The sequence below is a fragment of the Mobula birostris genome, chromosome 9 (genome assembly GCF_030028105.1).
Source record: "Mobula birostris isolate sMobBir1 chromosome 9, sMobBir1.hap1, whole genome shotgun sequence".
In the NCBI taxonomy this organism is placed as follows: domain Eukaryota; kingdom Metazoa; phylum Chordata; class Chondrichthyes; order Myliobatiformes; family Myliobatidae; genus Mobula; species Mobula birostris.
Genome location: NC_092378.1, coordinates 10,876,382 through 10,890,730, shown reverse-complemented (window position 1 = coordinate 10,890,730; position 14,349 = coordinate 10,876,382). Strand labels below are relative to the sequence as shown.

General features: G+C 42.7%; 1 protein-coding gene across 3 annotated transcripts in view; it reads right to left on the bottom strand.

Annotated features, from left to right (window-relative positions):
* The window catches only part of LOC140202530 (ras association domain-containing protein 9-like), a 57,088-nt gene that overhangs the window by 28,797 nt on the left and 13,942 nt on the right, over window positions 1-14,349 (bottom strand). For all 3 annotated transcript variants that reach the window (XM_072267482.1, XM_072267484.1, XM_072267483.1), the window contains exon 2: window positions 747-2,005. In XM_072267482.1, the coding sequence (XP_072123583.1) occupies window positions 747-1,985 (1,239 nt within the window). In that variant the 5' untranslated portion in view covers window positions 1,986-2,005. The remainder of the gene's footprint in view (window positions 1-746; window positions 2,006-14,349) is intronic.

Sequence of the window (14,349 nt, the reverse complement as noted above, 5' to 3'; positions counted from 1 at the left end):
CAGGTTTTGCAGTACACCCCCCGAAAATCGCACGAACTACTTGCTCGGTACTTACGCATTACTTTTAAGGTGCTATCATTGCGCAATAACATTTGACTCTTACATGTGTGGCGTCCAAGTGCTTTTACATTTTAAATCGGTTTATAAAGTCCCCCGTAAAGTTGTCACCTTTACGACTTTCGCAACTTAAATCTGAGTTTATTTTTCTAAAGCATTCTCTACTTGTGCACCACTGGGTCCCAGTAATCGTTTGTCTAATCTTTGATTTTCACACCCAAGGCATGTATGCGAATGAGTGCGTATAAGCATGTATGCATCAGAGTCATCTTAGTTCCCCTAGTGATTGTATTGAAATCTTATAAACTGTTATGCCATGGCACCTGGTCTTAAAAGAGAATGAACATGCACAGGCAATTTCCACCTCACTCTCCGAAGTTCCGGGCCTGGAATGTTGGAACCCACACAGTCAATGACAGTCCCGACTGATCTCTTATCTTAAAGATTTGTAAACGTTCAGGCTTCTTGCATTTGAAAAAAAGTGACAAGTAACAACTAGTTGACACAGCGAGATGAAATTACATTTTCTCGGTTACAATTCAAACCGAATGTCGGACGTGTTTTTAAACGTCGTATCCTCATACACACACACACACACACACACACACACACACACACACACACTAAAAGATCATTTCGTTAACAAGCGGCGAGGATCTCTAAAAGCAATTTGTGGAAGCGGATACAACCTCTACACAGGAAGGTTCAGAGTCCTGGCTGTGCGTAGAACTGATCCCCGTGTCTGAGTCCGTGTCATTCACATCGGAAGGGGAGGGAGGCTCCGAGCTACTCTTGAGTGCATTGGCAGTCTTTCGGGGCGAAGCGCACTTACTGGCAGGCGTGCACGGCCCGGACTCCGGGGCATCACCCTCCCCGCCCTCTGCAAGGTGCAAAGACTGCAACTGTTCCGCCAATTGGTCGCACTCGGCCGCCTTTTGTGTCAGCACCTGCTCCTCCTGTTTCACTTTCTCCTGCACCTCCGTCAGGATTTGCTGGAGCTGCAGCGCGACGCTCATGGCGGCTTCCAATTCGCTCTCGACTCTCTTGATCTCCGCCGCGCACCCTGGCGGACCGGTGCCCGGGGAGCCGGGGACATCCCGCGCCTTGCCCAGATCGCCCCCGCACAGCCTGCTCAGCTCCAGTTGGATCTCCGCTGACAGTTTCTCGATGGCTTCCCCCTGCTGCTCAAGTTGCTCTTGCATCTTGAAGGTGGCGTCCCTCTTGCTGAGGTACTCCTGAAGCGGTGCTCTCTCACCTCCCTGTCCGTCCCCCTCTCTGCTCTCCAGCAGGTAAGTCTCCTGGACGTAGTTCTCGCCTTCCTTCTGTATCCGCTGCAAGTGCGTCCACGATTCATATCCGTCAATTTCGGCGTCAAGCTCCCTCATCCTCTGCAACTGTTGGCGGATGGTGTGGTCCTGAGATATGATCAGATGCACCAAGGTCTCAATCCCTTCTCGGCCCTGCTTTAGCTTTTTCATCTTGGCCAGTTTTCTGAAAGCTTTGCGCACCATTCTCCTCTGCTTTTCGGCCGGCAGGCTGTTGATATACTGGGCGGCACTCAATTCCCCTTGTCCTCCCTTGTTCTGGATCACCTTGGCTTCTGCGCTCCTCAGCCCCGGCACTGCCAGGGAAGCCCCAACCTTGACCAGGACGAAATGCACGTTGGGCTGCTCCTCTCCCCAGGACGCCCAGAGCCTCAGCAGCTTGGTGGCGGGGGGCAAGAGCCTTTCGAAGCCTCTCCACTTCTCCACGATGCAGTAGTCTTTGGCAGGTGCGTGGAGCAGCCTGGTGGCGCCAGCGTTGGCGAGGTGGTCCTCCAGTAAGGCCCTCACCACCTGGGCACAGCTGGTGCGCTTCGTCAAACCGCACACCAGCTTCTCTTCCTGGCACACCCATACCGCGATCTCGGCGCCGTCCAGCGATGCCATGGTCGCACTCCGAGCCTATTCTGGAAAGAGCAAGAGAGACGAGCTATCAGAACGGCGCGATGCCTTAAAACACAGAGACGCGCATACCAAAGTTTGGTTGAGTAAAGTTGCAGTGATCACGTGACTGTGGATACAAACTGCCTAATTTCCCGCAGGCAAACTCTCCTGTTGTGTCAGATCTGTACATTGAAAATACTGCTTCTAAATGCTTCTTAATTGACGATAGAAACTAACAAATAGGTATCACCCCATCCGTAATTAAAGAATAAGACAGCTTCAATTGTCTCCGCGCCTTCTCAGCCTATTCAACCTGTACAACCTCTTGAACAGCAAATTAGGTAATGAAAGTATCATCTGTATTCAGAGTGTTTCCCTTCCTTTTAGCACCCATTTGAGTGTTGGCCAAGAGCATGTCTCCCTATCCAAAACATCGTTTAAGATATTTTGGTTGCGAGTTGCAAATAGATTATTCCCTTTACCCATCTTTTCATGCTTTGAACCTAGTTTACTAGCAGCAAGCTGGGCCCCGCACTACTGACACTAAGAATTCCTCAGAAAGTCCAGCATAATAAAAACAAAATAATATAAATATATCGTTATCTTCTGGACCTGGATTCACAAAAGTGAGATTAAAAGTTGATAACATCTTACTACCATTTACTTTAACCGCTTGGTCATAAAGCACTTTAGATCAAGTGGAATTTATATTTGAAAACATCTTAGTGCTGACAGTAATGTATTAATGTATCGAAGTCTTTCTTCTCAAACACATTTTACATTATTATGTTTTTGTCAGAAAACACATTTGATATGAGTTTCAAACTTAAATGAGAGCTGATAATTTAATTTAAATGAGCTGATAATTTGCAATAGTGTAGATATATACTTGATTGGCATCAGCAGAGGACTAAGGATTCTGTTTCTATGCTGTACTTTTCTATGATTATGACATAATCCTTGGTACAGCATATACATTTAAAACATAGCTGTTAACATTTTTCTACCATATGTAACAAAATACATGGATTACACACACACACACACACACACACACATATATATATAATTAATTCTTGTTTTGTGCTTCAGTTTCTACAAACGTTTGTAATTTTCTCCCTGTTGTGCTGAAACACCTAAAAGCTGAGGGAATGCAGTTCCACAACTTTGGCAAGAGCATTCATATTTAGGTTTGACAAGCAACTTAATTTTGACAGATCTGTGAAACCTGAATGGCATCTGAGATTTTACCTATCGAGGCTCTTTTTTAAAAAAATATGCAGCTAACTTATTATGCCAAGTTCTTAGCATGTATGAAAAACCCCTTAATTATAACTAATTGAACTTTAGAATCAATGTATCCATTATTGCTTGTTCTAATCCTCTCCAAAAGTTAAACATGAACAGAATTGTGTAAGTAATATTAAATTAACATTAAGTTAAAGTCCATTAATTATTAATTAATTATTAATTTCAAAATACTTACTCTAAATGCAACCAAGGATGCAGGTAACACTTGTCAGAATATGAGGCAATAACATGTATTACCAGATTATTAGCTTGTGATAGTGGACCTTCCAGAATATCAGGTCATTTGAGTTAGCTAATCAGCAAGTAATGCATGATACATTTGCTACGCAAGACTGTAAGACATGGGAGCAGAACTAGGCTATTTAGCCCATTGAGTCCTCTCCTTTGTCATCATGGCGGATAACATTTAAAAGTAAAGGGCATGCTCATAATACACACTCCTAACATGATTAAAACTTTGATTTGTTGTGATGAAGGTAATATTTTAAACAAAACACAATGCTGAAAATTCTAGCACAATTACACTTTAATTTGGCATTTCACTTTGCAGGTCAGAATGTTCAAGAAACAGGATGAGACTTTAGGCATTTAAAGACATTGATTATTGATGAATAAAATAAAGTAAATTTTATGGTCAAAGTACATATATATCACCATAAATAAACCTAAGATACATTTTCTTGTGGGCATACTCAGCAAATCTATAGAATAATAATTAGAACAGGATCAATGAAAGATCAACCCGAGTGCAGGAGACAACAAATGCAAATATAAATAAATAGCATCAAATAACAAGAACTTGACATAAAGAGTTCTTAAAGTCAGATCACTGGTTCAGGGGACATTTCAATGATGAGGCAAGTGAGTGTGGTTATCCCCATTTATTCAAGAGCCTGATCTTTGAGTAACACTCACAACACGCTGGAGGAACTCAGCAGGTCGGGCAGCATCCGTGGAAAAGATCGGTCGACGTTTCGGGCCGGAACCGTTCGTCAGGACCAAAACGTCGACCGATCTTTTCCACGGATGCTGCCCGACCTGCTGAGTTCCTCCAGTGTGTTGTGAGTGTTGCTTTGACCCCAGCATCTGCAGATTATTTTGTGTTTCTGATCTTTGAGTGGTGGTGCAAGCCCTGAAGCTCTTCTACCTCCTACCTGATGGCAGCAGTAAGAACAGAGCATGGCCTGGGCAATCTCAGATGATGGATGCTTCTTTTCTATGACAGCTTTTCAGATAGATGTGCTCAGTGGCTGGGAGGGTGCTACCTGTGATGTACTAGGCCAAAGCCATTAACTTCTGTCGGATTTTCCATTTAAAAGCATTAGTGATCTTATAGAAACATACAAAATTTTGAAAGGGATAGATAAGATAGAAGTAGAAAAGTTGTTTCCATTGGTAGGTGAGACTAGAACTAGGGAACATTGCCTCAAGATTCAGGGGAGAATATTTAGGACGGAGATGAGGAGAAACAGTTTTTCCCAGAGAGTGGTGAATCTGTGGAATTCTCTACCCAGGGAAGCAGTTGAGGCTTCTTCACGAAATATATTTAAGATACAGTTAGATAGGTTTTTACATAGTAAGAGAATTAAGGGTTATGGGGAAAAGGCAGGTAGATGGAGCTGAGTTTACAGACAGATCAGCCATGATCTTACTGAATGGCAGGGCAGGCTCGATAGGCTCCTGCTCCTATTTCTTATGTTCTTATGTGTTTCCATATCAGGCCATGATGCAGCCAGTTAATATACTCTCTACTACATACCTAAAGAAGTTTGTTGAAGTTTTAGATGTCATGTTAAATCTCTGCAGGTACATACCAAGTATTTTCAAACACTCACTGCTTCTTGATTGGGTCATAAATGTAAGTCTTATTTTTGTACACTACAAACCTTCAAAATAACCTCCAAACAGATTAGACTGGAACAATGGGTTTTCAGAAATTTGAAGGTGCCAGTTTATTATTTGAATAGACCTATAAATAAAAATGACATTTTGAAATGTGCTGCTGTAATTAGCCTTAGTTTCTGAAAAGGATTGACAATGCTAGGATACACTAAAGGAAATGAGATGTAGATTTTGAAATCTATTCATTTAGATCAAGTTCACAGTGCCACAAAGGACTGGATTTAAAGAATTTTTTCTTTGCTTCTGGGTTTCAGAGGATTGTTCTCTAATAGGGCATGGGGAGATTCTAGAGGTAGTACCTAGTTAGTTGTGCTGGGATAGGAAATAAGAAACCATGTTAAAGTTTTACTAGGAGTGCTTGCACTTGGAATCTTGTAGTGAATTTTTGGTCATACATCAGGAATTAACCAAGTCCAAAATAGGATACCAGGCAAGACAATTACTATGACATCCTACTTTAAGGCTCTTGGATACAGGAATGGACCTTACACAAGAAAGAGGAGAAGCAAATTCTTTGAAGAGTGCTCCATCATTCATTATGGTCATAGCTGACTTTTTACATAAACTCCAAGTGGTTGACTTGATATAGAAGATGTCACACAGAAAATGTTTAAAACTTCTGGAATTAGATTGGTAAGCGTTCTTAACAGTTAGCTAGGCAACTTTAGGTGGACAGCAAAATGTGAACTGAAAAGCACAAGCATGAAATATGCAGTATACCAGCAGAATTCAGTTTAATGTTAGAAATATTTTTTCACAGAGAGCTTTTGTCTTTGGAGCAGCTTACCAATGCATGCAGGAAGCATGGATTTCCTATAAGCTCTCAAAAGGAGTTCATGGGAAGATAATAAATAATGCTGTAAAAATAAAATCCAGAATCACCGTAAACAGGTAAGAAGGCGGCCCTGGAACATTTTGGTTACTTCGTGGCATCAGAGGGAATGTTTTTAAGAGTACTTCATAAGTTGTGCAAAAGTTCTTTCTCTCATTTTTGCCTCTCCAGGGGAATCCCAAGGCTTGGGAGGGAGAAAAATTATAAGATCCTGTTCATAGTTGCACTGTTTGCATTCTCACCATTTTTATGCATTTCTGCCTTCATATGTGTCCTTTAAAGACATATTCTAACTATTTTCTGACATCAATCACAATTTCTTCGCAATTTGACTAGAAAATTTAGCAGTTTGTGCAACTCCAGCCTTAGGTCAGAAGCATATCAATTTTCAAAAGTAAAATTTATCTCTTTTGAAACTATTATGGTAATCCAAAGGTACCCTATACTACAATTCAAAAGTTGAAAAATATAGAATTAATGTGTATTAAAGCACATGAAATCATTGACCTTCATATTCCACAACTTAGGAAAACTCTGTTCCTGGCTGGAATGAAGATTAAAAAGAGAAAGTGATCTAAAATATTAGACTCTGCAGCTAAATGATTTCCTTCCAAACTTTCCTCTGTTTTCCTTCAAACACCTGCACAATTTGTTTGAGAGGCATACTGCATAGAAACAGGCCCAACAAACAATATGCTGAAGGAAATCAATGGATCGAGTAGCTTCTGTGGGAGGAAAGAAGTTGTCAACATTTCTGGTCCTGATGCCTGATTTTGACTGGAAAAGTCAACAATTCTCTTCCTTCCCAGAGATGCTCTTCGGCCCATTGAATTCTTCTAGCAGATTGTTTGTTGCTGCAGATCCCAGCATCTGCAGTCTCTTGCGTTTCCATGGAAATAGGCCCTTTAGCCTACAGAGTCCAGGCTGGCCATTAACCACCTCCTACACTAGTCTTAGATTGACCCTTTTTAAAATTCTCCACAGGATCTACTGCTCAGGGTAATTCACGGTCACTAATTAACCCACCAACTGCATGCCTTTGGGATGTGGGAGGAAGTCGGAAACCCACAGGGTCATAGGGAGAACAAACAAATTCCATACAGAAAGCACCTGGAGGTCAAAATTGAACCTTGGTCACTGTTGCTGTGAGGATGCATCTCTACAGCTGTACCACCCACTCTTCCTTTTTCATTGTGTTTTCCGTTGTTTCAAACCCATTTATTCTTCCATCCTACTTTACTTCTCTATTATGCCCACGCCGTGTCCACATTAGGAACAATCCTGCCCACATCAGGAATAAGCAAAGACGCAGTATTAAAATGTGGAAGGCAGGGGAGGGGGTTCATAGGTTCTTTCTTCATTTTCCAATCAGACTTACTTGTGGGGACCAACTTGAAATAATTTCTCAAGAGATGGTTTGGCCAGCTGAGATGCCTGCTGTTAATGGCCAGTGTTGACTTCCTACTTCCATTCTCCTCGAAATACGAAGCTGAGGGGAATTATTTGGCTGATATAAACAGCCAGTAACCCAAAGCCTATGTGAAGTACAAATGGCTTTGAGGAGGAGGCTGAGGAGAACATTGTCTCCCATTTGTTTCTGCATGTGGCAATCAGGCTTAAACCTAAATGTTTTGAATAGTATGCTGGTTGTTTATCCCAATTAGTAATCCAGAAAATTTTCAAACTCTGAGTTTGAAAGTGACAGCAGTGAACAGGGACTTTAAATTTAATTCGTTAATTCAGAAAATAAATGTAGAATGGAAAATGGTATCAGTAATAAAGATAATTAAAGCATGAACTGATATAATATCTCATTTAATGCCCTTCAAAGTTGCCAGTTTAATTTAGGAATGAGGAGCACTATCATAGAAACATAGAAAACCTACAGCACAATACAGGCCCTTCAGCCCACAAAGCTGTGCCGAACATGTCCTTACCTTAGAACTACCTAGGTTTACCCATAGTCCTCTATTTTTCAAAGCTCCATGTACCTATCCAGGAGTCTCATCAAAGACCCTATCGTTTCCACCTCCACCACCGCCGCCAGCAGCCCATTCCACGCACTCACCACTCCCTGCGTAAAGAACTTACCCCTGACATCTCCTCTGTACCTACTTCCAAGCACCTTAAAACAATGCCCTCTTGTACTAGCCATTTCAGTCCTGGGAAAAAGCCACTGATTATCCACGTGATCAATGCCTCTCATTATCTTGTACACCTCTATCAGGTCACCTCTCATCCTCCGTCGCTCCAAGGGGAAAAGACTGAGTTCACTCAACCTATTCTCATAAGGCATGCTCCCCAATCCAGGCAACATCCTCTGCACCCTTTCTATGGTTTCCACATCCTTCCTGTAGTGAGGTGACCAGAACTGAGCACAGTCCTCCAAGAGGGGTCTGAACAGGGTCCTATATAGCTGCAACATTACCTCTCAGCTCCTAAACTCAATCCCACAGTTGATGAAGGCCAATGCACCATATGCCTTCTTAACCACAGAGTCAACCTGTATAGCAGCTTTGAGTGTCCTATGGACTCGGACCCCAAGATCCCTCTGATCCTCCATACTGCCAAGAGTCTTACCATTAATGCTATATTCTGTCTTCATATTTGACCTACCAAAATGAACCACCTCACACTTATCTGGGTTGAATTCCATCTGCCACTTCTCAGCCCAGTTTTGCATTCTATCAATGTCCCGCTGTAACCTCTGACAGCCCTCCACACTATCCACAACACCCCCAACTTTGTGTCATCAGCAAATTTACTAACCCATCCCTCCACTTCCTCATCCAGATCATTTATAAAAAATCACGAAGAGTTGGGGTCCCAGAACAGATCCCTGAGGCACACCACTGGTCTCCGACCTCCATGCAGAATGTGACCTGTCTACAACCACTCTTTGTCTTCTGTGGGCAAGCCAGTTCTGGATCGTCTTTCAACAGTGATAAATCTATGGATTTCTTCATCCCAGAGAACTATGTGGGCAGATTTGCTGAATATATTTTCCACTGAGACTGGGTGGGACTTCAACCAGAGATCATGCATTAAGGGTGAAAGGTGAAAAATTTAAAGGAAACGTGAGGGGAAATTTCTTCACTCAGAGGGTGGTGAGAGAATCAGAATCAGGTTTATTATCACCGGCTTATGTCGTGAAATTTGTTAACTTAGTAGCAGCAGTTCAATGCAATACAGTGTCGAACAAGCTGCCAGCGGGAAGTGGTCGATGAGGGTTTGATTTCAACATTTAAGAGGAACTTAGATAGGTACTGTGAGATTCAAGTACATTTATCATCAAAGGATGTATAAATTATACAACCTTGAGATTTACTTGCTCACAGGTAGCCATAAAGCAAGAAACCCAAAAGAACCCAATTTAAAGAAAAAAAGAATAAAATTACAAATAAACACTTGATGTGCAAGAGAAAGAAAAAACATACAAGTTATGCGAACAGTTGAAGCGAACACCAGCACTGTAAACCAATAATAAATCCTCAGATCTGACTCCGGAGCAGCCCAGGGTAGGCCCAAAGCCTCGCTTATCAGTTCATCATATTAGTGGGTAGAGGCTCTGCAGCTGGGACAGTCTCAGCACCATGGAGATGACCATTGCGGAGAACGAGCAAAATTGGCTGTCATGCTGATCGACACCCTGTCTTTCCGGTCTGTCTGAGCTGGCATTTAAATTGACCCAACGGCAGCACAGCGAAAGGCACCAGTGCACTAGAGAGCAGAGAGAACATCAAGGAGAGTGAACTCTCGTGTCCGATCTGGGACAGCGTTTAGATTGTCTGAACAGCACATTGTACCTCGCACTAGGACCAGGCACTGCTGCTGCAAAAGGCTCCGGGCTTAGTCCACGCCACCCAGCGACTCACTCCAGGCCCAGATTCTGTCACCCAGCCTGAAGCTGCTCTCAAACTCTTCACTTCAAATCAGCTCAGTGCCCAGAGCGATCCAGCCTTGCTCCCAGGCCAGCTGTGTGGGCACTGGAACTCCAACTGCATTGATTCATCCTGTAAACTTGTCTCGCCTTTGCTCACTGTTTATGGTGATAATTTAACATAATTTATCTCAAAACAGGTATTTTTAGTGATGTTTTTAGTCAGATTTCTTAGCTTTTTGACTACAAGAAAGCTGTCTCACATGTTTGGCAGTGTCATCTTAACCTGTACTTGATTGGGAGGGGTATGGAAGTCCATGCTCTGGATGTAGGTAGATGGGACTAGACAAATTAATAGTTTGGCATAGACTAGATGGGCCAAAGGGCATATTTCCGTGCAGTAGTGTTCTATGACTCTATGAGCTGGAGATCAAAGTCTCTCTCTCAGAAGGTGGTGGAAGCAAAGTATCTGAATAATGTTGGAAACAGATAAAAATAGAATCTGAAAGCAACACACATAAAAAAATGCTGGTGAATGCAGCAGGCCAGGCAGCATCTATAGGAAGAGGTACAGTTGACGTTTCAGGCCAAGACCCTTCGTCAGGACCAACTGAAAGAAGAGATAGAAAGAGATTTAAAAGTGAGAGGGGGAGGGGGAGATCCGAAATGATAGGAGAAGACAGGAGGGGGAGGGATGGAGCTAAGAGCTGCAAAGTTGATTGGCAAAAGGGATACGAGGCTGGAGAAGGGAGAAGGTCATGGGACAGGAGGCCTAGGGAGAAAGAAAGGGGAGGAAAGCCCAGAGGATGGGCAAGGAGCTATAGTGAGAGGGACAGAGGGAGGAAAAAGAGAGAGGAAAATAAATAAATAAGAGATGGGGTACCTCTTCCTATAGATACTGACTGGCCTGCTGCGTTCACCAGCATCTTTTATGTGTGTTGCTTGAATTTCCAGCATCTGCAGATTTCCTCGTGTTTGCGTTTTAAAATAGAATCTTAATAATGAAGAGAGTAAGATTACCAGGGTTAAGCAGAATTGTGGGATTGAGGTGACGATCAAATCTCATTTCACAATTGTCAGGCTTGAGGGTCTGAGAAAAGTGGCCTGCTCCTGCGTCTCAGGTTCGGGCTTGGGCAAAATGGGAACAGAACCAAAGCATGAGGGTTAGAATGAAGAGAAATGCTGTGAATTAGCTTGACTGTGATAAATTGCCAGAAGTTTTCAATCAACACACATCAAAGTTGCTGGTGAACGCAGCAGGCCAGGCAGCATCTCTAGGGAGAGGTACAGTCGACGTTTCAGGCCGAGACCCTTCGTCAGGACTAACTGAAAGAAGAGCTAGTAAGAGATTTGAAAGTGGGAGGGGGAGGGGGAGATCCAAAATGATAGGAGAAGACAGGAGGGGGAGGGATGGAGCCAAGAGCTGGACCGGTGATTGGCAAAAGGGAAATGAGAGGATCATGGGACAGGAGGCCCAAGGAGAAAGACAGGTCGGGGCGGGGGAAAGCCCAGAGGATGGGCAAGGGGTATAGTGAGAGGGACAGAGGGAGAAAAAGGAGAGAGAGAAAAAGAATATGTGTATATAAATAAATAACGGATGGGGTACAAGGGGGAGCTGGGGCATTAGCGGAAGTTTGAGAAATCAATCTTCATGCCATCAGGTTGGAGGCTACCCAGATGGAATATAAAGTGTTGTTCCTCCAACCCGAGTGTGGTGTCATCTTTTCAGTAGCGGAGGCCATGGATAGACATATCAGAATGGGAATGGGACGTGGAATTAAAATGTGTGGCCACTGGAAGATCCTGCTTTAAAAAGTTTCAATGTTTCCTTTAAACAACAAACAATTGACCGAGCAGATCGTTTTGAATGGTCAATTGGTCAAGCATGCTGGAGAGTGAGAAAACAATGAATGCATGGTCACAGAACCTCTTGGAATAAACTATTGTATGGTTGGCTTTGTAATATCAGGATCTTGAAAGCTAGAAGCAAAACATTTTGTCAATATTTGTCCTTGATTGTTTGTCAAAGTGTGCTAGATGTTTTCACCCCCAGCTTCATGGAGATCAAGGCCTCTGAAGTGCAAACAAAACCCAGGCTGTTCAGGACCAGCTCACGGTTTAGAAATGTCTCAATCTGAGGCATCTCAAAATAGTGGAAACAAATTTAAATAATCTTTAAACAGATTGAAAGTATGTTTGTTTAACAACAAGTTCATCAGAACATAAAGATGAAGAAAAGTTAAAAAAGATGTCAGAAACTTCAGTTAGGCTTTAAGTTTAAGTTTTAACTTCAGTTTGCAGAAGCTAGAGGCGGGAGGAGAAGATGGCGGCGCGACGCAGCTCACAGCGGCCACTCCAGTGGTGATGTCTGTTATTTGTCAAGTAGGGTGCCGTGCACAATCCTGATTTGATGGAGACAGACATGAGAGCATGGAGGAACATCTGGTGAAACTTCTGAAATGCCTGCTTTGCTGCTGCTGCTGCTGTGTGATCCAGAATCCCCAGAGGGGAAGGCCCCGAGTCCTCGGCTTTGCTTGTTGCTTGGCGGCCGCGGCGGGGTTGGGTTGAAGTGCTCGGCAGAGGATGGTGCTTGGTGCTCAGTGTCGGAGGGCCGGTCGGAGGCTCGAAGTTTTCGGACGGACTCAGAGTCCGCTGCGGTCGGGTGCTTTCAATGGTGCGGCATCGGCAAGTTTGCGGAGCTTGGAGGTTCATGGCAGGGAGAGTTTCTCTCTTCTATCGTCTGCGTGAGATGATGAGGCTATCGGGACTTTGAGACATTTTTTTACCGTGCCCATTGTCTGCTCTTTATCAAATTATGGTATTGCTTTGGACTGTTGTAACTATATGTTATAATTATGTGGTTTTGTCAGTTTTAGTCTTGGTTTGTCCTGTGTTTCTTGTAATATCATTCTGGAGGAACATTGTATTATTTTTTAATGCATGCATTTCTAAATGACAATAAACGAGGACTGAGTGTCCTCATAATCTAATCTAATTAAATTGACTCCATTGAAATAAACTAGATATGTCAGCCTTGTCTAGAGTATAACTGAGAGACCAGACACAAAGAGTATTTCTCCACACTCATTACAGAAAACTGACAATGGTGACCCCAGGTGTTGGTGAAGGATCAGACTCACCCACATCTGCTGTCCGGTGCTTTCCATATGACTTGGTACAGAAGTCTGGAATATGCTGACAAACACATTGCACCTAACTACTGGTTCACTATTTTCTTTTTTCTCACTGCTGCCCTCAGGTAGAAGGTACAAGAGCCTCAGGAGCAGTTACTATCCACCCCACCCTCCCACCCCCACACAGCCATCAGGCTTGTGAACAAAGAGGTTAACAACACTCATTTCCCCATCCAGTGGGAAATTCCCACAACCAATGATCTCACTTTAAGGACTCTTTATCTCGTTATCTCATGTTCTCATTATTTTTTGCTATTTATTTATATTTGCATCTGCACAGTTTGTTGTCTGCACTCTACTTGATCTTTCTTAGACCCTGTTATAGTTACTAAGCTGTAGATTTGCTGTGTATTCTGTGATGATATAGCCACAACCAAATTACATGTTTATTTTTTACTGGTAATTAAACATGAATTTCTCCTCATTCTTTGCATGTTTCAAGGCTTCAAGGAATCTTCCAGCTCAGAAGGAGGGTATTTGGCATATTATGCCTGCACTAAACTTTGAAAGAAGTTTAGTGCTAAACTTCCCAGTCAATCCCACACTCCTGCCCTTGCAGGACTGGTGGGGATCATAACCCTGACAATGTTTGACCATAAGACCATAAGCTTAGGAGCAGAATTAGGTCATTCAGCCCATTGAATCTGCTCTACCATTCCTTTGCGGCTCATTTATTTTCCCTCCCAGCCCTATTCTTCTGCCTTCTCCCTGTAACCTGTGACACTCTTACTAATCAAGAACATCTCAAACTCCGCTTTAAATATACCCAATCACTTGGCCTCTGCAATCATCGGTGCAAGATTCACCACCCTCTAGCTAAATAAATTCAAAGTTCAAAGTAAATTTTCACTCTCAGAGTACATATATGTCACCATATACAACCCAGAGATTCATTTTCTTGTGGGCATACTCAATAAATCTATAGAATAAAACAGGATCAGTGAAAGATCACACAATTTGGGTGTTCAAACAGAGTGCAAAAGGCAAAAAACTGCAAATGCAAAAGAAAGAAATATTAATAATAAATTATCATACTGCCCCATGCTGCCACTTCATGTGCAATTCCTAGTGTCAATTGACAGATTTTATCGAATCTGTTTTCACCAAATATAGGAGCAGTGAATTCCAAATCATGATATCTCTGCATTAAAGAAACACTCCTTTCTTCCTTTTTAAGTTTGCATGAGCAACATTTCCATTCCTGATTCTAATTAGCATCAGAATCTTATACTTGTCAATTCATTTTGT